The sequence below is a fragment of the Dunckerocampus dactyliophorus genome, chromosome 14 (genome assembly GCF_027744805.1).
Source record: "Dunckerocampus dactyliophorus isolate RoL2022-P2 chromosome 14, RoL_Ddac_1.1, whole genome shotgun sequence".
Lineage (NCBI taxonomy): Eukaryota > Metazoa > Chordata > Actinopteri > Syngnathiformes > Syngnathidae > Dunckerocampus > Dunckerocampus dactyliophorus.
In genome coordinates, this window is record NC_072832.1 from 17,759,214 (window position 1) to 17,786,274 (window position 27,061).

Consider the following 27,061-nt stretch of genomic DNA (forward strand, 5'->3'; position numbering starts at 1 on the left):
TTCAATCACTCCAGGTTTAAGCCCTTAATACACTCCTGATCAAACACCCTGCACCACCTGAAGCTGCGGTGTTCCACTGAATGAAAAAGCACCTCTGATCATGATGGAACCCCCCTCCACTATGGCGGGTAGAAAACATCTCAGGTGGGATCTCCTTGTCATGCCAGTAACGTTGGAAGTCATCTGGACTGTCAAGGTTACATTTGTTCTCATCAGAGAATAAAACTTTTTTCCACCTTTCAATGTCCCATGTTTGATGCTCCCTGGCAAAGTCTAAACAGGCAGTTTTGTGACGTTGAAGGAGACGAGGTCTTTGAATTCATTTTTTGTTTTTTAGACCCTTTTCCCGCAGATGCCGTCTGATGGTTATTGCGCTGCAGTCAGCACCAGTAAGGGCCTGTTTCTTGATGGACAGCCAATTAGATCCTCCGGCTCAGCGCAGGTGTGATTTTTTTGGGTCTACCACTTGACTTTTTTGTTTCATAATGCTCAGGATCTTTCAAAAAATGTAGAATGACTGTCTTACTGCGCCCAACCTCAGCAGCAACGGCACGCTGCGAGAGGCCTTGCTTATGCAGCTCAACAATCCGACCGCGTTGAAAAAGAGAAAGCGTCTAAGCTTTAGCCATCAGGAGGGCATGACAGTGTGAATACCTGACAGAAAATGAGACTTTTTAGCAGATTTTGGCTTTTATAGCCTGTGGTCTTAAACTTTTGATTAGCTGATAAACAGCTTATTTCAGTTTAATTGTTATTTTCAATAAATTAAATTGCTTTTTGTCTCATTCCCCCTTCTTGTTTTTGCATATTGTAGCTCTACTTAAAAGCTACTTAATTTACAAATGTGCAAAATGCAAATTCTAGCAATTTTTCAACTGGTCTTAAGATTTTGATCAGGATTGTATGCATCACACACTTATTCATCACATTTAAAGTATAAAATGTATAGGAACTCACCACTAATGAATGCTAATATAACATAATTGACGGACAGATGGAATCGGAGTCACAGTGCAGTTTGTAGCATTGGAAAAAGTTACACAGAACTACACAACTATGGTGCATTCAATACAGCCGAACAAAGTGCAAAATCTCACTTCTTGATGGAAGAACATGATCAGTGGGCTTTTTTAACAGTGGTACAAGTATACTGCTTGTAATATCACATATTTATAAATTACTATTGAGCTGTGTTTGCTTGCAGAAGAAAACAACTAATTTGTGAAGGGAAAAAAATAAGACAAATTTACAAGGTAGCAAATGCTGAACCCATGCCTTTAGAGCTGCAACAATTAATCAATTATTAATTGATCATCCAATTAGTTTGGTAGTCAATCATTTTTTTATTTGAAAATATAAATATGGTCTGATTTCAGCCTCTTAAATGTGAATTTTTAATTTCTTAAGTCATCCATGAAAGCAGACCTATTTTCTTTGTGTTTTAGGCAAAACAAGTTATTGACACGCATCAGATTTGACTTTGGAAAACAGTGATCAACATCTGTGCCTCTTTTCTGATATGTTCCGGCCCAAACCACTACATGTTGTTTTTGGTTCATATTGAGTTACTATTACTATTAATTAATAGTGATTATTATTGTTATTAATCGAAACAACAAGCTTTGACTAAGAAAATAATCATTCGTTGCAGCCATTCTTATACTGGAGCACTGCCGTGCTTCTCCAAACTAATTCCACAAAGTTGGAAGAAAGGAATTGAAGCAATACAATTCTGAGGTAACGAAGGGGTCCGGTCCATCTCTGGAAGTTTCAATACTTTTCTACAATAAACCCTACATCACACTACATCTGTAGGGTGATTGACCTAAAAGTGGAGAAATACATTTCCTTTTTATCTACAAATGTCGGTGTCACCACCCAACCAGGTAGAGAGGCAGTTATCCAAGGGCTCGACAGAGGTGAAAGCAATCAATTGGTGACTTCAGGGGGCAGACATGAGTAGCAGCACAGCCATCATAGATCTCATCTTCAGGCTGCTCCAATGAGGCCTATTGGGACATCACATAAAGTCTGGGATTCATTGACAAGGGTTACACGCTGTCAGGGTTCCCACATCCAGCACTACATTAGACTCTTATTTGATGCTTCATATTATCTTTTTCAAGACATTTACTGCGCCAATTGAGGTTAAGCACCAGGGCTGAAAGGTGAAAACTATTGGCAATCCTCCTGCAAAGCGCACTCGAACAAGGACCTCCTAATTCCCGGTATGTCTTCCTTTTTTGCTCTCTCAAGCTCCAGTACAATGACAATGACTGCGACTCAGGGGAGGACAAAACAATAAAGTCGTCTTGATTTAAGTACTTACAGTTTTTCCAGCGCTGCCAAGCCATAGAAGGAGCCGTTCCTCAGCACAGAGATCTTGTTGTTACTCAGATTTCTGTTCAAGGGCAAAATGTGATTGGAAATGAGGTCAGCATACACAATGCACCAGCACAATAATGTCAAAGAAAATAGAGCTGCATTAAGTATTTTAAAAATGTCATGTTATTTAAGTCTAAATATGTTGCAAAGCGATAAGGATCTAAGACCAATGAGTTTAAAGCTGTAAATTACTGAGCCAGAGCATGTCATGAGCATTTGTTGATGATGCAGAATCACTGTTCATTAATCCAATGTCACAGTTTCCACTTTAAAAAGTACCATAACCTGTATTATTGCATAATAGAAACATGCAGTACATTTAAGCATTAAACTAATATTAAGAGCAGCCACCAAATGGAGGACCTCGGTCCGGATCCGGACCCAGTGATGGCCCTTTATGGACTCCTGACCGATTAAAGTGAATGAGAAATATAATAATAACATATAATTGTGCTCGCGGACCGAACGCTGTGGCAGTTTGCGGACGTAATTACTTCAGTTATTACAGTTACGTGACAGCAAAAGCGATGACGTCGCTCAAAATGAGCCAATGAAATCGTTTGATACCTGGAGTCAGGCAGGTGAGTAGTGTAAATCAACACAGTTGAACCTGTTTGAGTTGGATTATTTCAACAACCCGTTTATGTTGACAACCTCATCAAGTCCTGGTTCATTGTGTTTTTTTTTATTAGTAAAAATTGTCCTCTTAAACAGACGTCGACATACATGTTTGACCACTTTAGTCAACATAAAATTCAAAACGTCTGTGTAGGCTCTCAGTCGTACAGGAGTTGTCCATCGAGGAAAAGGCTTCTTGAGACGTCATCTGTACTTCTGTGAAGAAGGTGTCGGACGTTTCGCTCCTCATCCGAAGAGCTTCGTCAGCGAACTAATAAAGTTTAGTTCGTAGTATTAGTTCGCTTTATTAACTTTATTAGCAAACTAATAAAGTTTAGTTCGTAGTATTAGTTCGCTGACGAAGCTCTTCGGATGAGGAGCGAAACATCCGACACCTTCTTCACAGAAGTACAGATGACGTCTGAAGAAGCCTTTTCCTCGATAAAATTCAAAGCCAAAAATGTGTAGTTTATATGAATTTCTATTTATGTTGACGTGTGTATGTTGGCGAGTTTTCATAGAAATAACCTCTTCGGGCCTCACATTTTATGCCAAGAAAAGGGGTCAACCATGAATGTTGATGTCAACTTAAGCGGCCAGTTTTAAACAATAATAATAATAATAATAATAACACGGTGGATCAGGACTTGATGAGTTGTTCGACATACGACAGGTTGGAAACATAAGCGGTACATTTTGAAAGAACTTAATCACTATGAATCACGCCACCGCTCCAGCTTAATTTAGATGAATCATGATCAACATTCATTCATTAATATTTGAGTTTTATTTTGTGGGGGTAAGTAGACTCTTCAATTGCCCACTCCCAGACATTTACTTCATTTCCCATCTGGCGCTTCTGTTGCTCACAGAAGTCCAGTCAGGGAGACGTACTAAGCTCATCCTTCTTTCTTTTCGCTTTCATAGAACCAGTAGATTTTTGTCATTATTTTTGTTCATGATGGCACTTTGTGTCATTCTGTATTTTTATGTGTAACTTGCAAAACCTTAGTAAAGCCCCAGTCCTCCATGGTGTTAATCGGTGTGTAGTTTTCTGCAATCCATTTGGCGATTGTGTCAGTCAGTTTGTCAGTGGAACTAATGTACCGTGAGGGTGTTTTCGCATATGCCAGGCGGCGTGTTCGCTGAAGTACTTGCAGAGAATCCCTGACTAATGTACTGTATGTTTCGTGTTGATATGGTACTTTAACCTTGAACCGTCTCGCTGAAACAAAACTTTTTCCTGCAGAGTGTGCAAAGTACTTCGGTCGATTTTTTTCTTCTTGGATTGCTTTTGTACTCAAACTTCCCATGGAGAGAGCCCCTATGTTGTTTAGTCGTCGATCTCGATTGAGTTGGTTCTGCCACCAGATAGTGTGCCAGTGAGTGGACTTGTCGGGTTTTGAGTCGCTGTGCGCTGCGCATCATTTTTGAAATATTTTAATCATGATTACTTATTCATTTTGACAGCCCTGATTATAACATGATGCAATGTTCATTCTATCGTTTGTTTTCATGCAATATATTGTTTTGTGAAGTACCTTATCTATTGGGCTGAATATGCGATTGTCTTCTTGAATATGTCTTTTTTTTAAGAGAATTTCATACTGCATATTTATAGAGACATTGGGCCTCATTCACAAAACGTTCTTACGCACAAATGTGTTCTTAAAGCCTTCTTACCAAGATTTTTGGCATTCACGAAACGTGTTCTTAACTCACAGTTCTTAGATCTAAGAACAAATTCTACGAATGCTCAGGAGGACTCTTACGCACAAGCAAAGCTTGCACTTTCAATGCGCAATCGCCCTCATGATGGATTTTGCAACCTGATCTCAAAAAATGTAGTGCAAATAAAATATCCCAACAATTATTTATCATCAAAACAACTAAAATATACTCCATGGATAAATATATATTCAAATCCCAATTCATCAATTCATCAAAAAAAAAACATGTAGATTTATTTGCTGAAAGCCACGAATATTTGATGTCCCGCTTCAGGCTTCAGGCTTCCCTCTCTGTTCTTGCAGGTGTGCAGGATCATCAGAATAACATCGCAATGAAACGTGGTGTGTCTATTGCGCACGTAGCACCCCCAGATAACGACATGCGCCCCCAGCCACGTCTTGAGTCAGAGCACGGGGCTGCTGTATTAATTAGGCAGCGTCTAATCAAATGTAACCACAGAAAAAATAAATTGTCACACACAAACTATGTATTTTGACTTTATTTTTCCATCATGATTGTGTAAATATTTTCTAGAGTTTCCGAAATGGTTTGGTTTCTGATTGATGGCCCACCTCCCGTTTCCTCCAGATCCCTCCGGTGCAGTCCAATCTTTTTTTTTTTGTCTATTTTAACTTCTTTTTAACCTCTGCGGTGGTGCGTTTCTCCGTGGAAACGGCATTTATGTTTCCTGCAATGGTGCTCCATGCCGACTCTTTTTGGTTGGCCTGATCGCCGGTGGATACACGTGAAAATAAGGTGGTCTTGTGTTCGGTCACTCCTTGTAAAAGCACCTCTATTTCTGTACAATTGAAGTTTTTCTTTGGTTTGTTGTCCAGCTGCTCCTCAGTCTTGCCCTTGCGCGTTGCCATCTCCGCCTCCAGCTGCCCGTTGCGCACGGCACATTTTTTACCTTATATAGGAAATAATAGGCGGTGACCTATGCAAATTAGGCCTCACATGCATGTGCATCGCAGTTGGCATTCATCAACCTAAGAACACCGGTGCGAACGATTATCCCTACTTAAGAACGTGTCGTGAATGTGGAGCAGTTTCCAACCCGCGCCTTCTTAAGTACACTTCTTAAGAAGACTTCTAAGAAGATGTTCGTGAATGAGGCCAATTGTATTAATGTTACTGCAGTGGACAACCTATTTTACGTTCTTGTCCTGGTGGAATAAGTCATTTTTCAGCAGCTCTTGTTTATTGTCGCTGATTCACATTCACATACACTCGAATTCATTCAGTGCTACAGTACTACTATGCGAGCTGCTCAGGATTTATATCATACTTATACTTACTTATACTGCCTAGATTGAAATCATTTTAAACACTCTTTGGGTGGTGTTTCTGGATTTCATATCCGATCAAATATTGATTGAGCCAGCTAGCTTAAATCATCTACTGCAGTGCTGCTCTGCCTCTGGAACAATTTGGTTTTGTGCATACATATGCAATGATGCACACATATACAATAAAACGATGAAAGAATGATGATATTCCTGTCAGGTTTTTGTGTCCTTTTTCCCAATATCCAGGATTAAAGTATTTAAATCAATGAAGACCAAATGTTATCCAAGATTGATTTTATCATCACTGTACCTCAATAATGTAATAATTACAACCATGGAATGTTCATTTTGCCTGGACTAACAATTAAAAAAAATATGTCGAGTAGAATATTCTTGTAAAGATCTCTCCAGGTTCAGAGACCGTGTTTGATACATACTGTATATGTACAGTGGAACTTAGCATACGTAGCATACATCCCGGTTTGCGTGTTTTCGGGTTACATTTACGGCCAAAATTTTGTGTTGTGTCTTGTTGTGTTATTACGTAATACACTGCAGGAGTGCAAATGTGTTCAAATGTGTTAATATGTTTTTATATCAAAACATCCTTGTCAGCAGCTTGCTAATACATGAAAACAGTAAGCGGAAGTCAGCTTTGTCTCATGTCTATGATGTCATCAGCGGTTGACTCTGTCGTTCTTTGCAAACTAACACAGTTACGCCACAAGTCTCACCAATGTAAACCCAAAACAGGGTTTTTTTTTGTTTTATAATTCAATTTTCCATACATAAAACACTTCAAAATGCATATCAATGATGGATAAAAGGGATAAATGAACGTTTACGGTTAATTTGACCTTCATTAAAGACGGGATTGTTGATAAAGACAAGACATGATTAACACGGACACCACCTTGGTGTTTTGCCATCAATTATTTCTTGAATTCAATGGTGTTTCTCACATTAACAAATGTTGGCACTTGCAACTTTCTTTGGTTCCATTTTGCAGCCTTGATCAAAAGGAAAGCAGAGACTTGAGAAACACTACCGAATTCAATAATCATTATTATTAAATTACTATAAGAATTATTATTATCCATCCGTGTCTGATTTCCATTCATTCATTTTTAGTAAATTTTTGTCAGTTTCAAAAGGTACAGCTTTTTCCTTCTTTGGCGTCAGAATACCGACAATTTTGACCACGTGTATAAACATAGGGAACGTGTCACACTTCTGTCAACACAATTTGTTACCACATTTATCAGGAATGCTTATGTGTACTATATTCTTTGAGGAAAGTGCAAATCCTCTCTGGAGTGATAACTCTTGTCTTAGCAGGAAAGGCTGGATTGTCGACAGGAAGCCCTCTCTAAGCCCCAGGCCAGGATGGACCCAAGCTTTGGTCAGCAAAATCATATCAGCGCCAACCTGTCATTAACACGTGGGCATGCCCTAAAATCTTACTTCTCATGATATTCCAGAACTGCCCACCTTAAAGAAATGTTACGAGCCACTGGCAGCAAATGGTCCCTGTACACTTGCTTTTGTAGCTCTTCATTTGGGCTGAATGTGTAATGTGACGTCAACCCTGTGAGGAACTCTATCTGACTGTAGCTTGTTAGCTTCCTGTCGCAAGTGAACAATGGTAATTAAAGAGAGAACGGAGTGTTATTGCAGCTTGAACCATTCGATGGGTGACAGCAGTCAGTATAGCCGAAATCAGTGTAGAAGGCGTTTGCAAAGGTGGGCTGTCTGCCGTCAGTACAAGTCGTATACAGACAGGAAATAATGTAGTACACGTCAACCAATTACAGGTAGACCAACCAACAGCTGAACGATTTTTTTTTTTAGGTAGACGTTCTTATATTTGCCTTTTTGGCCGATGTTCCAGGGTGAAATTGCTCGGATCAATTGGAATCACCAAGCTGGGTGGAAGAGAGCCAAACATCAGTATGCAGCAGTCTATGCTTCCATTGTTGTTGATCCATACAATAATACCCTACCAGGGGCTCTGTCACTTTAGGTTTATTTTAACAAAAAAGCTCTCTGACATCAGCAAATAGTAGTCAATATGGCAGCATGAAGTCAGATGGACATGGTGAGAAAGTGCAGTGAGGGTCAAGCTTCCAATATTTCACATCTTACTGGAAAAAAAAGTTTTTTTTTGACAAAGACATGTGGATGCTGTGTGGCGGTGAAGATAGTGAATAGTGAGATCATGGGATACATGATGTTGTCACTATGTTGGGTTCCCCATACCACGACACATCCCTTTGTGGACATCTTACTCAGGGACAGGCAGTCTCTGTTTGTGCAAACTCAACCGTGTCCTGCGCTGTATATTTGTGTGTGTATGCGTACGTTTGTGTGAGTGTGTGCTTTCCGGCCCCTACGTGCCTAACTCAGGCTTCTGCGTATTGTCCAGGAAATGAGCAGAATAGCAGAATTGAACATTATGTAAACAGCCCCATGACAAACTTCTGGGTATTTGTCCAGCTCTCTATTTACATTGCCAATCATGTTCTCAGTGGCTAAACTGCAGTGAACATAATTGCAGGAGGAGGAAAAGGCTACATTGGCTGTGAAGTACAATATCTGCCCATGTGTTGACATGCAATTTAGTCACAGTGGTATAACAGGCATATTTCACTTACTGGCTGTTTAATGTCAGTGACCTTGTAGTTACAGTTTGTTTTCCTTTGTTTGTTTGTTGTTGTTTTGTTGTCTTTTTTGCTCCAAAGCTTCCCATATTGTAATGTAATGTGAGGATAATTCATTGAAAAGATACATTATTTGTAAGTCACTCTGGCAGACAAAAATTGACATCAATTAAAGTGCACCTGTTAAATGATAAATTCATGTCCAGCAGCTTAAACAAGTCAAACTAATTATTGTTTGTGCTGAACACTAATCAATCTTGTCTAAACTGTACAATGGAGTAATGAGATGAAGCATCAAAAGTAGCATTAACTCGGCATGGGCAGAATAATTCATCAACTGATGAATAGATTGTTAGGGATTCAGTCAATCAGCAGAGGTGCTGTTCAACCTGTTGCAACTAGAAGAACAACAATTCTCAGTACGACACTGGCCACCAAATAGGATTTTCTGAAGGCCATTTTGAGTGAAATCCTCCCATCTCATTAAAATCAATATAATTTTTTTTTTTAAATCAGTAATATTAAATTAAATAAATCATAAATCAATCAATAACATCATAATATTCTGAGGAACAAACAAAACTACAAATAAAGTTTAAATTTAAACCTATGGTTATGAGCTTTGGGTAGTGACCAAAAGGACAAGATCGCGGGTACAAGCGGCCGAAATGAGTTTTCGCCGTAGGGTGGCTGGGCTCTCCCTTAGAGATACAGTAAGGTGAGAAGCACTGTCATCCGAACCGCTACTCCTCCGCATTGAGAGGAGCCAGATGAGGTGGCTTAGGCATCTGGTCAGGATGCCTCCCGGACTCCCTGGGGAGGTGTTCAGGCCAAGTCAGACCGAAAGAAGGCCTTGGGGAAGACCCAGGACACGTTGGAGAGACTATGTTTCCCAACTGGCCAGGGAACGCCTCGGGATCCGCCGGGAGGAGCTGGATGAAGTGGCCGGGGAGAGGAAAATCTGGGCCTCCCTGCTTAGGCTGTTGCCCCTGCGACCTGATCTCGGATAAGCGGTAGAAGATGAATGGATGGATGGATGGCTGGATGGATGGATGGAGGTTTAAATTTTTTTTAATTAGGTTACAAAAAAAGTAATATTGTTATATGAATAAAGTGAAAATATTCTGGGAATTAAAGTCCTAATTATGAGAAGAAAATTTACAAAAAGAAAGTTGAAACAGTTGGAAAATTTAAAAAAACAGCAGAAATGGAAAAAAAAACACCTTTGGAAATAAACATAAATAAAGGTAATTTTACGAGAATAAAATCAAAACAAAAAGAGAAAAAACATTATCGCATGTGAAAACAGCATCAATAAAAAAACATAAATAAATTAACATTATGAAGAATCATAATGTAATGTTGGTACCAGAGTTGACATATTAAAGAAAAAATAGGTAATTAAAAAAAAATGTTGTAATATTATGAGAAGCAAAACAAGAGTTTTGTAGTTTTCTGAAAATTTGGTTGGGGAAAACGTTTATTACGGGAATAGGAATAATGTCATAATACGCAAATTAAATTTGCAAGGTTATTTAAGAAGAAAGTTTAAATATTTGGAAAATTTAAAAAAAAAAAACGCAAAAAGGGGGAAGAAAGAGCCAAGACCAAAGTTCATACTAATAATACTTTTTTTTTCACCTTCAGTATATCACAAAGCTGAAATGCGTTTTTTTCTTGAAATATATATAACTTCTTAGCGTATTTACATGTGTGCTTTACAAAACACCAAAGTGGCCCTTGCGTCCTTTTATTTTTCAGTATGTGGCCCTCGGGGGGGAAAGGTTTGGAAACTCCTGGAATAAATGATTGCTCATTTTCCCACATCAAAATATTTTGACAATAGACCCTTCCCAGCACAAGCTGATCGCCTGGTCTGACAATACGGAAGTGTGTATTCCAGGCTCACCGTGGCAATGACACTAACATTATCCTATTTTTATAAGACCGTGTACTGTCAACAGGATAACCATGCTGTTATTTTAGGGTAAACACACTACAGGACATGAGCATGATAATTCAGGTTAACTGTAGCCACAACTCCTGTTTACATACATGTCTGCGAAGCATCCCAAATTGCTGTTTTATGGAGATGAGGGAGATCTATGTCAGTTCTTCACTTACACGGGAGCTGCCGATTTCTGTGTCCTCGCTACAGCTGGGAGACTTCTGTGTGGTCTGACTGAAATGTAACTAATCTAGAAACTAGCCTGGCGGCCATGCGCCAGAGACATCCAGCTGTATTATTACACAAAAGCAGGAACCAAAATAGCAAACGACACCATCCACACCACCAATCATGAGGAAGAAGTGGAGCAGGGATCGTAATGTTAACTATTACAAACACTGGATTCCATTGGCCTCATGGTTTTGAGCCATTTTTCTTTAACCAGCCAAAAGCTGTGTTATTCTATAAAGATAGAGTTACCAGGCACAGCCAATGAAAACAACATATTTTATATCAACCAACACCGACCTCGGATGGGAAACGGACATTGCTCCAGGGGTTACATACAAAAAGTATATATTATCAATACATTACTCTATATAGTCTCTACATGACAGTAAGGAACATCTGCCTGGGATTTAACTCATCACAAATGGGAAGGAAATTCCTGAGTTGTTTATTCAAGTGGCAGAAAATGAGCCGTTTGGGAATTTACAAAAATAGTGTGCCTAATTGGCCTTGGTTTGGCTTATTGCTGGACACTGTTTCCTATCTGGTCTTCCAAGTTTCAACTTGACCAACAAAAATCAGCTTGACTATAGAATGTATTTTATATTATGAGTAGATGAATGTATCGCAATACGTATCGGTAGCATAGTGTATTATATTAATGCGATACCAGGGAGAGGTTCAGAGGCATCTCTTAAATACACTCAACATCGACTGCCACTGCCGCACAAAATCACTTCCTTGATACAAACAAGGGATATTCTAACAGCCTCCTTTTATTGAGTACAGGCAGAGAACTGTGGGGACTGGAGTCAATACGTTTACTGGTTTCATGTTCGATTGTATTCCTGAACCTCCAGTAGTCCCACTTTAGTCAATTTCTTTTCAACATTGTAAGGTTGTTTGTTATTATCAGACCGAACAAAACAATCAATTATGATGAATGGTAAATACGTGTAGTACAATTTCTATGAAACCAGAAAACATTTTTAAGAAAATGAATAGTGGTATAAGTTGAATGCAAACATAGCTTTGACCTTATGGTCTGTATTAATGTGTAAAAATAATTAAATACATAAATAGCAGACAGTCACGATGAAAATTAACATATAAATCATTACATAAGTTAAATATTCATATTTGTCCATTGAATTGTTTTATAAATGTATTTTCTGTGTGATTCCAATCATTTTTCATATTTTGTTAAGTAAAAACGGCTGAGGTTGCACATCTCCTGGTTAAATATAGGGCAGACACCAAGATGAGGCTGCCGCGAGCGCCTCTTTCCGGCTTAGTGCGCAAACCCTGCCTACCATCTGAGTGCACTCAGTAAGTGCACAGACTTAGATCATGTTGTGTTTGTCAGCATGTTAGAGTTACAGAAACATTTATTATACACCGTGACTTTCTACAGCCATTAAAGTAATGTAAGTGTGCCAATAATATTCCTGCTCATCAGACAATGAAATACAGAGAAATGTTACTTAGTAAAAAAAAAAATTCATAAATTGGATTAAGAATTATTTGAAAACAATTTGAAAACATTTTTAATCAAACTATTCTCTTCTTGTTCTTATTCTTTTCATGAGCAACCTGTATTATCATGAAAAAAAACCCTCCAAAGGAGCACTCCGAAGTGCCTCACCAGCCATGAACCTCACCGCACGTCACTGCTACTCCATCCCATTATTGAGAGCTCAGTTTGAATGAAAAGCACAAAAAGAATTGACAGGTGAAATTTGCTTCTCTTTTCATTTCTCATTCACTTGTATTTCTTTCCTTTGTATTTCTGAACATATTTGTTTGGCTTTTCAATTTTTTTGCTCACTTTTTGCCTCCCACAGCATCCAAAAAATGGCATGCACATGGCCAATTATGCATATGAGATGACGATGTCATCGATGTCGTTTAATTAATTTCCCTGCAACGTTTTGCACACTGTAGGATTGTGTTATGGGTCGGTTGTTCTGGAGATTTTTCTTGCTTAGTTTTTCTCTTGGTTTTATTGCTCTTGCTGTTTCCTTATTGGTGAGCATCACTAGTGCACTGGCTGTTTATGAGCCATAAATGCACCCTGCTTGGATTTTTGTTTATATGGCTACCAATGTATTGCATCTTATGGTAAAGTACATTAACTGTAGTTAATGCATTATTAAAGAAGGAACTGCATGTGTGTCTCAATGTCCCTGTCATCAGTAAATTTGAATTGCTTTATTGCCAGTTCTAAGGTAATGTACATTTTTATCTTCACAATGCACCAAAATAAGGACACAAGAGAAGAAGCTTCAGAGCCTCTTGGATGTAAATAATTCAGACCAATTGAGCACAGAGTGCACTCCATAGAGCATAATTATTGTCTGTATTCAGCCAAGTATGCCTGTTGAAGGTGTATCTCGAGACAAAATCCTGTGCCAGATATACTTTTAATACAAATCTCTCTGGATGGTTGCATCAGTATGTGTTTATTACTCTGCTAGGAGGCGTATAGCAATACAAAGTCAGCAAAAACCTGATATTTGGTGGTGGCAAATTTACTAGGTGTGGTTGTTTGATGCAACACTGCTTCTCAGTTGGATCCGTGTTGTGATGATCTGATTAGCTTGGCTTTGCTCCCAAGTGTTCTTCATTCCATTCATTACTTGACCGGGTGGGTCAGTAGGTCAAGCTAACAGCGCATTTCCTAAAAATCCTCTGGGAGATTACAACAGATTTTTTAGACATTAGAACCTATAATAATAACCTGAATTGTGTTTGATTGGAATCGGACAGTACCAAGCGGCAAAACTTATTAATGGAGAGGTCTCTCGTGTGCACGTGGAGTGTACTTAAAATACTTCCATGATCACGGTGCGCAACACAACTAGTCCAAAAATGCAGATAGGCCTTAGTAGATGAATACCCCTGAGGACGTACAATTCCAAATTTCAACAACATTTTGGGAAAAATGCCTTAAAAGTTGCATAAACCATAAAACGGTCTTGCATGATGTCACGAGAGATGTCAGCAAATATCCCAAGACCATATCTCAGAGCACCGAACGATTAACTCTAAGTGTGTTTTTTCTTTTTTTGGGGGGCTTTTGGGACTTTTTGTAAAACAAAAACAAAAACAAAAGAAGTGTTAAGAGAAGAAGAACACAAGAAGAAGACAATATTAAGAATATATACTGGAAATTACGTCAAGTAAGCTGAAACACAATTAATGCACTAAGCAACGTCTCAATACTGTTGTCCCAATTACATCATATGTGTAGTCATTAAAGTTATGAGTTTTGTTGTTTTTATGTTTTACAGTGGTTAACTTCTTTTTACACTTACAATATATGGGACTTGATCATCTGGACATGCTAGCAAAACAGTTAATAAAGGCCCCCAGATAAGCGGAAGTAAATGACTTCCGCTTATCTGGGGGCAGTGGTGTCAAAAGGGAAGTCCAGATCTTCTGGTCACCAGACACCTAATCCAGCGACACCGTGGGGACACTGAGGTGTTTCCAGATCAGCTGTGAGACATAATGCCTCCAGCGTGTCTGAGGGCCTCTTCCCGACTGGGCATGCCTGGAAAACCTCACCACGGAGGCGTCCAGAAGGCACCCAAACTAACCTCAACTGGCCCTTCTCTATGTGAGGGAGCAGCGGCTCTACTCTGAACCCATCCCGATGACCAAGCCCCTCACGCCCTACAGAAGAAACTAATTTCAACTGCTTATATCCACAATCTTTCTCTTTCATCACTACCCAAAACTCCTGACGAGCGGTTAGTGTAGGAACGGAGATTGAACAGTAAATCGGGAGCTTTGACGGTCCGTTACTGAAGACTCTGCACCGATTCGCCTGTCCATATCCTGCTCTTGCCTTCTCTCACTTGTGAACAAGATCATGAGATAGTTAAACACCTCCACCTGGGGCATGATTGCAATAGTTTCAATTATTTCCATTTTATGGGAAAACATTTTCAAATGTGCGTCTGTGTAGGCTCTCAGTCGTACAGGAGTTGTCCTGTACTGGTTTGAGGTTTAATTTGGACCCTGTGTTCAGCAGGTTACTGAGACCGAAACCCACAGCTCTTAGTCTTGCAAATGAGGTGAAGCCAGGGCCGAGCCAGAACAATAGATGCTAACGAGCCAGTATCAGAGTCGTTCATACCCAACTCAGGGAGCGACACTTCCCTTTTATCGGAGGTGCTAATGTCAGGAGAAGATTATTCCACTACTCCGCCCAGGCTTAGTGTAAGGAACCAATAGAAGGAGGGTGTTGGCACACCAATTCCGCCCACTCTTACTGTATTTAAGGCCTAGGCTACCAGCACTTATTAGTTTGCTGACGAAGCTCTTCGGATAAGGAGCGAAACGTCCGACACCTTCTTCACAGAAGTACAGATGACGTCTCAAGAAGCCTTTTCCTCGATTGTCAAATGTGGTCAAATTGGAGGTTAAGCATCCAGAATGATAGATAACCTTTGAACAAACTTGAGAACATAGTCACTGTTTATTCATAGGCAAAATAAGACTGTAGACACAGTAAACAATGTGCTTCTTTTCTATCCAATATTTTGGATACTAATAATGGTATTGAAGCATAACAATAGTTTAGTGTCGAGGTCTGCATGTGGTTCTTTTATCCTTCTGCTGTACCTCCAGCTGGGTTATGCTTCTGGTTTATGTAGTCACTACGGCGTCTCTTCTGACACCGTAAAGAGCCTTTTGAAGTTCAACTAAAGCGACATGGAGAGTGGTAGTTCAAGTGGAACTCATCGATGTGTTACAACATTTTTATTGTGAATATTGATCCAAAATCGTTAAAAAAAAAAAAAGGCTTACGAAAAAGCTTAAGAAACATGGCTAATTGTCAAGTGGCAACGGGTGTGGCTCGTCAATCCGCCAAGAAGACAGAAAAGGAACGGCACAATACGCTTAACAAAACTATACTGTATATGTAGCATTACCTTTGATTTTGTGGTCAAATGGGTTTTGTGGCTCCAAGTGGGTTTTAATTTGGTGGAAACACACCCAAATGTCTCTATGGACCCCTGGTCTAGTGGTTAGCATGTCGTTCACAGGTTGAAGATCTGGGTTCGAATCTCTCTTGGGTTCTCTGTGTGACATTTTTATGTTCTCCCTGTGCGTATGTTTTCTCCAGGAAATCCAGCTTCCTCCCATGTAGAATCAGGCTAATTGGAGGCTGTAAACTGTCCATAGGTGTCTAATTGTCGAAATGTGCACCGTGATTGACTGGCAACCAATTGAGGGTGTACCTGCCACTCCCCCAAATCAGCTGGAATAAGTTCCAGCTCACCCTAATGAGGACAAGTAGTATAGAAAATGGATAGCTGGAAGAATGGTATTATGATAGATCTTGGGTTACTATGGCAACAACTTTGACATCAACTTATGCAAGTGGCACAAGCCCTGCTCTGATATCTTCTTTGAAATACGAGAGTGTCCAGACTGGAGGTCTATTTGCTTTTGATCGCACTTTGTGCTAAGTATCGTTCTTGCAAAAATTAGATTTCAGTTCAGACTCAACCTGAGGACAAGACGGATGTGACAAAAAACGCAGTTGGAACTGGCAGTGTGGACATAGACTTAGTTTTTTCATCCACAAACGCTTCAAAGTCATCACAAATCACATCCAACTTGTTTTCTTTCTCCCAGTATTCGTAGTTGTAGGCATTGTAGAAACATACTGGCAGTACTAGGAATCATCTTGTGGGATTTAGATGATTCATACTCGAGCTTTTGGTTAAGATTCTGAATGCGTGAGGATAAACCAGACACCGCATCCCTCACATTGAGCACGTTACGTCAAACAATTGAATTATATGAACCAAAGTGTTGGTCTTGGGCACAGTCCCAGGGTTTGCTTGAGATGTAATGGATAAGAGAACACAGACACAGGCTTTGTGTGCATGTCAATGAAATATTCATGTTAAACTACTCTGAAGGGCACAAACAGCACCTTACCAAAAAGGGAAGTGCCCCACATCATAACAAAAGAATCTTTGTAGAAATCAATAACCATCCAGAAAGACATTTGAGGAAAATTAGTTGAGGCTTCAAAAAAAATCCCCCAGTTGTAAACGTATTTAACTGATTTGATTATGATACAGACCATATTCCAAAGAGTCCACTTACAATGTGGCAGCAAAATATTTAATAGCTGCAGGTTTTTACTTCCTTCCAGTCCCTCCGGCCCAGGCATAATGTTCTTATAGTGCTTTGGCACAAGTTACAGCCCGGTCCTGGGTTCCCTTTCTTACAACAACCCCTATGACGACGAGGACCCACACAGCAGATGACTTAATGCTAAACCCGAAGATTTGGATCAAAAGATTTCTTCTCCCTCTCAAACAGTACTGAAGCAGGCTTTAGAAGAGCTTAGTGTGGTTCCGTCAAAGAAGATACGCAAATCCAGAAGAAAATCACTTTCACTTTCACAGAAAAAAGCAGTGCATCAGCTACAATGAGCCAGGCTGTCCCAGTGTAGTGAATGAAGTCAAAATTCAAACAGCAAATTATGAAAAAAAATAATTCTTATGAATGCACAAGTAGTGAATACAATTATACTATACTATATATATTAAGTGGAGGAGTAAAATAGTGCTGCACCTAACAATTATTGTCTTCGTCTGTTACTTTGAAGATTGTTGTTTTACTTAATCGAGTAATCGTTTAGGCCCTAGACCAGGGGTGTCCAAACTTTTTCCATCCAAGGCCACATATTGAAAAATGAAAGGATTCAATGGTCACTTTGATATTTTGTAAGCCACCACATGTAGATATGCTGATAGGTTATATATAGTTCAAGAAAAAACTGCATCTCAGCTTTGTTTTTTTATATGGATCAAAAAGTGTACTAATAGTATGAATGTCGTCTTTGCTTCTTTTCTTCCCATTTTTGCATTTTTTTTAATTTTCCAAATATTTCAACTTTCTTCTTAAATAATCTTTGTAAATGTTCTTTCCGTTATATTACGACTTTATTCTCGGGTTGTCCAATAATGCCGATAATTATCGGCCCGTTATTGACATAAAACTGTGATATCGGCAAACACCAGTATCGTTTTTTTCTCTATACTGAAAGCCATATAGCCAACATCGCAAAATTGCTGCATCATGTAGTTAATACTGTGCTGCTCACAAGCTTGTGAGAATAAGGTAACTCTATATTTAAAGAAGCAGAGTAACACCATTCCACATACCATTCTTACTCACGGTGTCTTTAAAGAAAGAGCTAAAAAAATAGATCACACAGCAATGTAATAGGTAAATAACAACAGACAAGACACTACCAGCGAATAATGCTGAATAATCCACAACTATGTGAGCCCTAAACGTGTAACTTAGCAGCCATTTATAACAAAAGTACTCCAAAGTAGGTCTGGAAACAGGAAGTGCGGTTGTCAAAACCATATATGTAGATGCCACATCGAGCGCTGAGCCTTAATGTCAACATAGCCGTAATAATGGATGTGGCAAGGGTGCACTTTAGTGAATACAAATAAAGGTACTTATCAATAAAGTTATCAATGAAAATCATATTCAGCAAATTCATGTATTTTTAAACAATACCACTTCAACAAAAAAATAAATTAAATCTTTACAAAAATAATATCAATGAAGGCACAAGAACACATCTTTAGGAACAAATGATCCACAGTTTTGCCTCTCCTGATACGTTGCGGACCAAACCACTAACTGTTTGTGTTTGGTTCATATAGACTAGGTTCGTCTAGGGAGCCATTTTCCACTCGGAGCCACAAAACCTATTTGACCACTAGATTGACGGTAACGCTACATATATAGTTTCCTTTAGCGTACTGATAACGTTCCTTTTCTATCTTCCTGTTCCTCCTGGCGGATTGACGAGCCACACCTGTTGCCACCGGACAATTAGTCATGTTTCTAAAGCCTTTTGTTAAGCCTTCTCCACATGCACAGACATAAAGAAATATCCTGTAGTTGGATACTAAACAGTAGAATAGTGTCACCAAGTTAAATACATACAATACAATTTTAAAGGACTATTCCCTTGTTAACTGACATGGTGAATGTGTCCAAAAAGAGTTGGCTCCTGATGTTGTCTCTTTAGCTTTTATTTACCTTGCTTGATAGTGCAGGTTGCACAAGGACAAACTTGCACGAGAGACAGTGTGAGACATTTGTAAGCTTCTTTCCTTATCCTTGTCTTGCGCTTGTGTTTATCTATTTGTTTGTGTACTTTGCTTGGTGTGCAAGTCTGCCTTAATCCACATGGTTGCGGCTCACAGGGTGAGTGGGTCAGCGCCTCTGTGGGCTGTCTAATGGTTGGAGCTTTGCAACTTGGTGGGAAAGTTGCTCCAGTTGGCACTAAGAGCAGTGAGCTGCAGTGGAACATCTGAAGTTGAGTGCCCCTAAAGTTGTACAATTCAGTAGAGCTCAAACTGTTCTCATGCATGACGTCTTGGCAGCATGTCACACGAGAACTGATGAGACCTCAGCGGGAAGTGTATTTCAAATGCAAATTTCAAGATCACCACATTGGTGTCAGAAGTGGGATTGCAGGCTGGTGGTCCGGCCTCCTGACAGCCGGACGGTAACACCCACAATATGTTTACACTTGAATGACAGCTAATAATGTTTAAATGTTGCTTAGGCACCTTACAACACGAACGGGAGATGATGTACATGTCATTGTATATCTAATATCTGGATATATTGATGAACAGATGCATTAGAATGAACGACCAAGTTAGCTGTGGTACGTGCCTACGAGGTGTGTTAAGAAGCAGAGTTAGGATGCCATCTACTGGATGAAGTTGGAATGACAACGCAGACAGTCCCATTATAATGTGTTTGTGAACAAGGGCGAACAAATCGGGGGAAAAAAAAGGAAAAAAATGACTTACTGTATGAGAAACACTGGCTTGTATGATTTGTAAAGTTTTTAAAATGGTGATATTTTGACTTCAGTTTAGGACTGATGACCTATTTTTATTTACCATGATAAAATTAGTTTTGAAATACAAACTTGCAACGCATCCCTATATCCATCAACTTTCTATACAGCTTATCCCGGTTCAGCCTCGCAGTAAGCTAGAAAATATCGTAGCTAACTTCAAGCAAAATGTGTCTTCCAACACAAGGCAACCCAATTTCATTCATAAAATGATATATAATCCATAATCACAAACTGAGGTGTAGGTACGGTAACTGGATAGTACCCAAAAAAGAGGCATGCACTGATCTATACTCACAGTCAGAACAAAACACAACAACAACAACACAAAAACTGACTTTCTCTCAGTGAGCGTCTTTTTGCCAACAGTTCCCATCATGAAAGGGCCTCAGAGGCTGTGATACAATGAGCTGCACCTGAGAAGCAAACAAACCATTTGCAGCAGCCACACCATCTTACATGGGCCTCAGGCTTAGCTATCAGGTAACATCTTTCTGCACAATTTCTGTCCCCAGTCTCCCAGCATTCTATTAGATGCGTGCTTTATTTCTCTAATGACATTGTGTCTGCATCTCCACGTCCACCCTTCCATCTTCACTCTATCTGCTCGTCTCTTGCACAGCCTGTCGTTCTTCTTCCTGTGGACAAGCGGTGTGTTGACCTCCTGTTAGATGCACAAGAAGGGTGTCAGCTCCAATTAACACGAGCACTGATGGAGCTGTGAGACAGTTCTCCGTCTCGCCATGGGAAAAGAAAAAAACAGGTGGAGGTGTTTCTCCATGCTATTCTGCTTCAAGAAGGCAGCATCGTACTAAAGGCTGTTCTTGATATTTTTGTTCCGTACCTTAATAAGGTAACCTGATTTTTCAAACTGTCAGGACAAAAGCACATCATCGTAAACCGGAACTGGAATGATACCCTTAATTCATTTGCCAGCTGTCAGCATGTTACACAATATCGTGTTGCTGTTATGTTTACTCTCGAAGTAAAGAACACGTTATATACAGTGATCCCTCGCCATTTCGTGCTTTGAATTTTACGGCCTATTATTTGTCCGAACATATGTATATTTAAGCAAATTTGATTATATGTTTTGCCTAAATTAAGCATTTTCAAGCATACAAATGGCTAAATGAACTAATATACAAATGTAAGGCATTCAAATTCAAACACATTGTGATGATATGTAGTATTCTACACTGGTCACTACGTGTCGGTAATGATACTGTCATGTTCGTAACAACAGGGTTTTATTGCAGGTTTGCCGTGCACAAGGTGCTGACAGGCAGAGAGAAAGACAACTTTATCAACGGTTCAATCGCTACAACGACCAAAGTACTTTTGATTATATTTGGCCATTATAACATCATTTTATGAACAGAATTTGTTGACTTTGTGGCATAATGCTCCAGTATAATACAGTCGTCCCTCGTAATATCGCAATTTGACTATTGCTGCCTCGCTATATTGCAATTTTTCAGGAATGAATTAATCAATGATCGCTGTTTCGTGGTAGACTATAGTTCAATATATTAGTCAAATATATTGAAATACAAATGATACGTAGTATTCTGGTCACTAAGCGGCAGTAATGACAAAAAATATGGAGGCATTGCCTTACATTACATTACCTTTAGCAGTGCATGAAGTCAGCCATGGCATGTCCAATATGATAGAGTGAAAAAAAAGTTCTCCCCCATTACGTGTGGAAGTGGTATGTTTTTGGCTTCTTGAGTTTAGAAGAAATGAATTCGTTAGCTCTCTAGTTTGTTAGTTTGCTAGCCAGCGGCCGTCTCGAGTCCGTGCAGCTTAAGAGTTGCAATGTGATGTAAACAATGAATAATAGGAGTGTAAAGGTGACCATAGTGGTGTTATTTCATGTCTAGAGGTCTCTAATAATGTTAAAAAACGTATTTAGAAAGTCATAAATAGGTTTTGTATTCTCTAACTATAAAAATATTCCATTTATTTACGTTTTTTTTTTGCTCGATTCACCTTAGTGAGTGACTTACAAAAACTCGAGTCAGTAAAAGGAGGCGAGTTTTCCATCACTAATTGAAACAACAAGCTTCAGATAAATCAACTAAGAAAATAATCGTTACTTGTGGCTCGAATGTTCGTGTTTGAAGGGTCGCAGACGAAATGGCTTGACAAGGAATTTGTTGTCCATGTAGGTTAGAAGATCTGGGAGACAACGATGAGAACGTGTGGGGAGACATTTGCAAGATTTGTTGGGCTGCCTACATTGGTATGTGCACACTTCCCTCGATATATATGTTTATTTGCACAGCACATCTCAACAAAAGAACGAGAGGGGAGGCCACTTCAGCCTGACAAAGGTCACATTTCCTAGCGCAGGAAAACTGCTTCCTGGCCAGCCACAGCAGCTCACCAAGGAATAAAACTGAATGAGGAATGGCCTACTAATCACCATATTCCTCCATTGAAACTGATCAATATATACACAACATGTCAGAAATGCTTCAAGCTACTTCCTATTCTCTTTAACCCCATTTTAATCCAGTTTTATTTTGCTTTATTGTTTTGAAAATAAAAACTCCTTATTAACCTCTGAGATGTAAAAAGCACCACTTTGACAAATGCTGAACACAGAACGCAGCCGTTAACCATTCTCCACTTAGAGGAGCAAAAGCCTGCATGAGACTCCAAACCAAATAAATGACAGTAAGCAAAGTGCTACCACTAATCAAGTCAGCTTGCAGTTCAGAAGAGTGCCTGGCTGTAATTTGTCAGTTGCCTTTACATGTAATATTTTCTTTCGCGCTCTCAAGTCTGGAAGAAATAAGTCTATTAGTGGAGCAGTCAGTCAGCGCACCTGCAGAGACATGCAGCGCGTTATCAACCCCCCCAAGTGTATGAAGTGCTATTTCATCAACAGGAGAGCATACAAGAATATTAAGGGAGACTTCTCAAAGTCGCAATCAAAGTGCAACATCCACATTTGAATAACTTTCAGTATGATGCAGATAATAGAGCGGGGCGAGGGGATGAATATTTTAGTCAAAGGCGACTGCTTGAGACCACAGGAGGTTGCTGTTTTGCGGGCGTCTGTCATTTTGTTGTGCTGATTTCATGGTCGGCTGCATTAAGAAATTCTAACATAAAATGGAAATCATCACTATGATTTATGCATTTATTTTGGAAATGTAACCAAAGACATACGAAAGAAGATGCAAACACTGCAAAAGCAGAGTGATTCGGGTTTTTTTTTTAATGCCTTTAATTATAATGTATAAATTAATCTCCAGGGGATGCAATGGTTTGTTGGTACTGTAATCCCTCGCCACTTTGTGCTAAGAATTTCCCTGATTCACTCTGTCACGTGTTTTCAAAAATATAATAATGAATAAATCATACAGCTTCGTGGGTTGAATACGACCTATTGTTAGTCAACAAATATGCATATTTAAGCAAATTTATGTATTTATTAATTAAGTAAGCATTCTCAGCATAGAAATGGCACAATGAACTACAATACAAAAATATAAGGCATTCAGAAGGCGCATTCAAAGACGCTGGGATGATGTCATACTCTACACAGGTCACTAGGTGTCAGTAATGGTGAGACACACAAGCACCAGACACCAGACGCCTGAACAACATTCTTTCATTGCTGGTTTGAATGATCTCACAACAGGCACAATCATTCCTAACACAGCCTACGTTTGTGGTTGTAACCCACGCAAAGTTAAAACTCAACTATGAACCCCCGATGTCACTTTCTGTCCACCCCCACTCCTCTCCCCTAGCACCGGAACACGTTTTCAGCAACACACAAGCACTTAATATTTCTTACATGGCTTATTTTGTGTTATTGTGTCTACTATATTAAGTAATACAAGTGTAAAGGTAACTATGCGATGTTACTTCATGTCTCGAGGGCTCTAATAATATTAACAACCATATTGAGAAGGTCATAAACAGGTTTTCTACGCTCTAACTACAAAAATATCAATAATAAGTCATATATAATATATAATAATAAATATATACTCTGGCCCGCTGGCCAATTTTGTTAGCTCAATGCGGCCCGCGAGTCAAAAAGTTTGCCCACTCCCGGTGTACAGGGATGCTCAAACGCTCGCCACGCCAGCAAGAGATCACTTCCTCATTATCCACCAATCACACTCACAGCGAGGCGCATTCACAAACAACGGAATTTTTAATCTCAACATTACAACACGAGCATGTCGTTCCACTAAGTTAATTTTACTCAATTATTACGAGCATATACCGTTGAAATGGTAGTCTACCATCGCCAAAATTGTGCATCAAATATCAATTTCTGATCAAACGGTGTGGAATAGATCGTCTTAAACAGCAAAAGGTACCTATTTAAGTACTGTAAAATCTTGTTTGTTTTTTTTTACGCATTTCCTGTGCTCTATATTGCAGTTGTGATATTTATGACAATTTGTTGTGAATTTTATTTCATATTGGTGAAGGTGAATGTATTACTTACTTTTCAGTTTATTTATATTATTCAAGCATTTAAATTACTATTCTGTTCAACTTGCATGTCACAAAATCCTGTAAAAATAAAAAGGCATTGTTTTTGGCCAAAATTTGCATATTTTCCTTTTTCGGGCACCATTTAAGTATCAGAAGAAACTTATTTGGCACCTGTAATATGTAAATGATACCCAAACCTAGCCTTGATGCTTGACTTTTACTGCTAGGGAACATAACTGTACTTTCTTTGCCCTGGAAAAGGTACAAACTTCAATAAAAGAGGAAATGCTTGTCTTGTTTCTGTGCATACGTCGTTGATAAAGAGAGTGTGTGGGAGGTACAAATATAGCAACGTCTTCACCTAATTGTTCATAAAACATAAAAACACTTTCACTTTTATTGTTTTGGCTATTTGCTGTGTTGTATTTGTTTGGTTATATTTTCTTTAATACAATTGATGATGAGTGCATTAAAGATGGGGCTCAACTTTAATGCTTCTATTTTATTGGAGTTGATTATCAGTCAGTATTCCCAAGTAAATTACCCTCCAACATTTTCCTTCCACAGAGGTATTGATGAAAGCTACCAAAGTTGTGCAATAGATTTATTAAGTTCTAGTTTATGCCTGCAAGGTTGCTTAAAGTTCCAGGCCCCCGCATTACTGCAAGCTTAAATATTACTTGATTTTATTAATGCACTTACACTGTAATGTCCAAAGAAAAATGCATAAATTAATATGTTGCATAGTAGCTACTTACAAGGAGACGGTTCTGTTAGGTAGGAAGCTTGGATGCAGTGTCTCCAACAGGTCCACATCATCACAAACAACTTTGACTCGGACGTGCTGCCTGCTCAGTTCTTTGGACCTCTCGGCCGAACAGTGACAGCTGTCCACAATCAGGTCTGGACAGTTTCTGTTGGCCACGCAGGACCCCCACAGCCCGACCATGGCGCACAGTATAACCAGACTCCTCATGCTGGACTGTGATTGTTCTCACGCTCATCTGTCAAGTGATGTCCTCCCAGCATGTGTTCCAGGTCGGGACCATTTCACATGGGCTCGGTTTCAAGTCCAGCCTGTGGAGCCGCGGTCCAGATTTCGCTCCGTCTTGTCCAAAAGCAGCAAATTACTGACTCTACCGGTTTTGAAGCAGAGAAGCAGCGACGTGACACAAAGTTTCACACAAAGTCTTCAAGGCATCCTGTGCTGCGCCATGCGTAATAGAAACTTCCCACAGATCGACTTTGGCGCGCGTCATTGTCACAGTCACTGCTTGAAGTGAAACAGCATCCTGAAATATAAATATATAGATAAAAAAAAGTTTGCTTGGAGCTGCTACACGCCGCTTTCTTGGACTTGATAAACTTGGACTTGTTGCCGCCTGTGTCCACAAAGTCCCTCCCAGCCAGCCTGCCGGCTTCCAGCTGAACTTTTCATGTTAACAAGCCCAAATAGAGAGATCACATGACAGATATGTCACTTGCCACCAGTATCGCATAATAACTGAAATGCATGTGTCACCTCATGTGTAACCTACGTTTACGCCACTGAATGAAAGAAAAAAAAAATCCCAAAGGTATAATTATCCCGTAATTATGAGATAAAAAGTCGAAATTCCGAGATAAAAAGGTCGAAATTATGAGATAAGAAAGTCAGAATTAAGAGATAAAAAGTCGAAATTATGAGATAAAAAGTCAGAATTATGAGATATTAAAGTCACAATTTTGAGGTAAAAAGTCAGAACTATGAGATAATAAAGTCAGAATTATGAGATATTAAAGTCATAATTTTGAGGTAAAAAGTCATAACTATGAGATAATAAAGTCAGAATTATGAGATAAAAAGTCTAAATTATGAGACACAACCATATGTGCTGCTTTCCTCAGTGGAGCCTTCCTCACGTGGCACGTGCAAAGTTTGTATCTCATAATTATGACTTTTTATCTCAATTATGACTTTCCTATCTCATAATATCTGGTCATTTTTACTTTTTAACTCATAATTCGGACTTTTTTCGTGTAATTATGATTTATCATTGTTTTTTTTTTCTTTCATTGGAAACGGGTTTCCATAGTAACATGTCACTGAAAAGCCAAAATACAACAATTACCACTGACCGTCAGATCCCTGGCCACTATGCTTCAAATTTTGCGGCGTCACACTATCACCGGTTTTAAAATGTATTAATTAATAAATCAAGCTGTTTTGTGGTTTAATAACAGCCTATTATTAGTCAGAAGCTATATGCATATTTAAGCATATTTGTTCACATTTTGTACCTGAATTAAGCATTTTCAAGCATAAAAATGGCTGAATGAATTAAAATACAAATATAAGGCATTCAGAAGACGCATTCAAAAATGTGATGGAATGTGATATTCTACACTGGCCACTAGGTGTCAGTAATGTTACTGTAATCTTTTGTGAGACATACAAGTACTAGACTCGATCGCCGGAGCAAAAGGCTTTTACTGCACGTTTGAATTCTCCCTACGACAGACACAATCTCGAACACTGGCTATCGTTGCGGCCATAACCCAAGCAAAGCTAAAAGTCAATTCTGAACCCCAGACGTCACTTCCTGTTTGCCTACCACTCAACTTCCAACTGCTCCGATCGATCGGCACATCTTTTCTATTCGTGGTAATAAAATAAGAGTGTCATAAAAATAGCTTACATTAACATAGCTATTACAATTGCATCTGCAATTTTATTTAAATGCTCTTGATATTCCAATTACAATGTTAAATACTCTTGACAAATTAAAGTTTATTGTTTTTGATATGATGTACT

The 27,061-nt window shown here is 39.1% G+C and overlaps 1 protein-coding gene across 1 annotated transcript in view; it reads right to left on the bottom strand.

The window, feature by feature from the left end:
- The window catches only part of LOC129194203 (adhesion G protein-coupled receptor A1), a 224,516-nt gene extending 198,824 nt beyond the window's left edge, over positions 1-25,692 (bottom strand). Inside the window, exons 1-2 of the mRNA XM_054799239.1 lie at positions 25,026-25,692; positions 2,330-2,401 (exon numbers count right to left, since the gene is read on the bottom strand). Of these exons, the coding sequence (XP_054655214.1) occupies positions 2,330-2,401; positions 25,026-25,243 (290 nt within the window). The 5' untranslated portion in view covers positions 25,244-25,692. The remainder of the gene's footprint in view (positions 1-2,329; positions 2,402-25,025) is intronic.
- Positions 25,693-27,061: the final 1,369 nt, after the last annotated feature.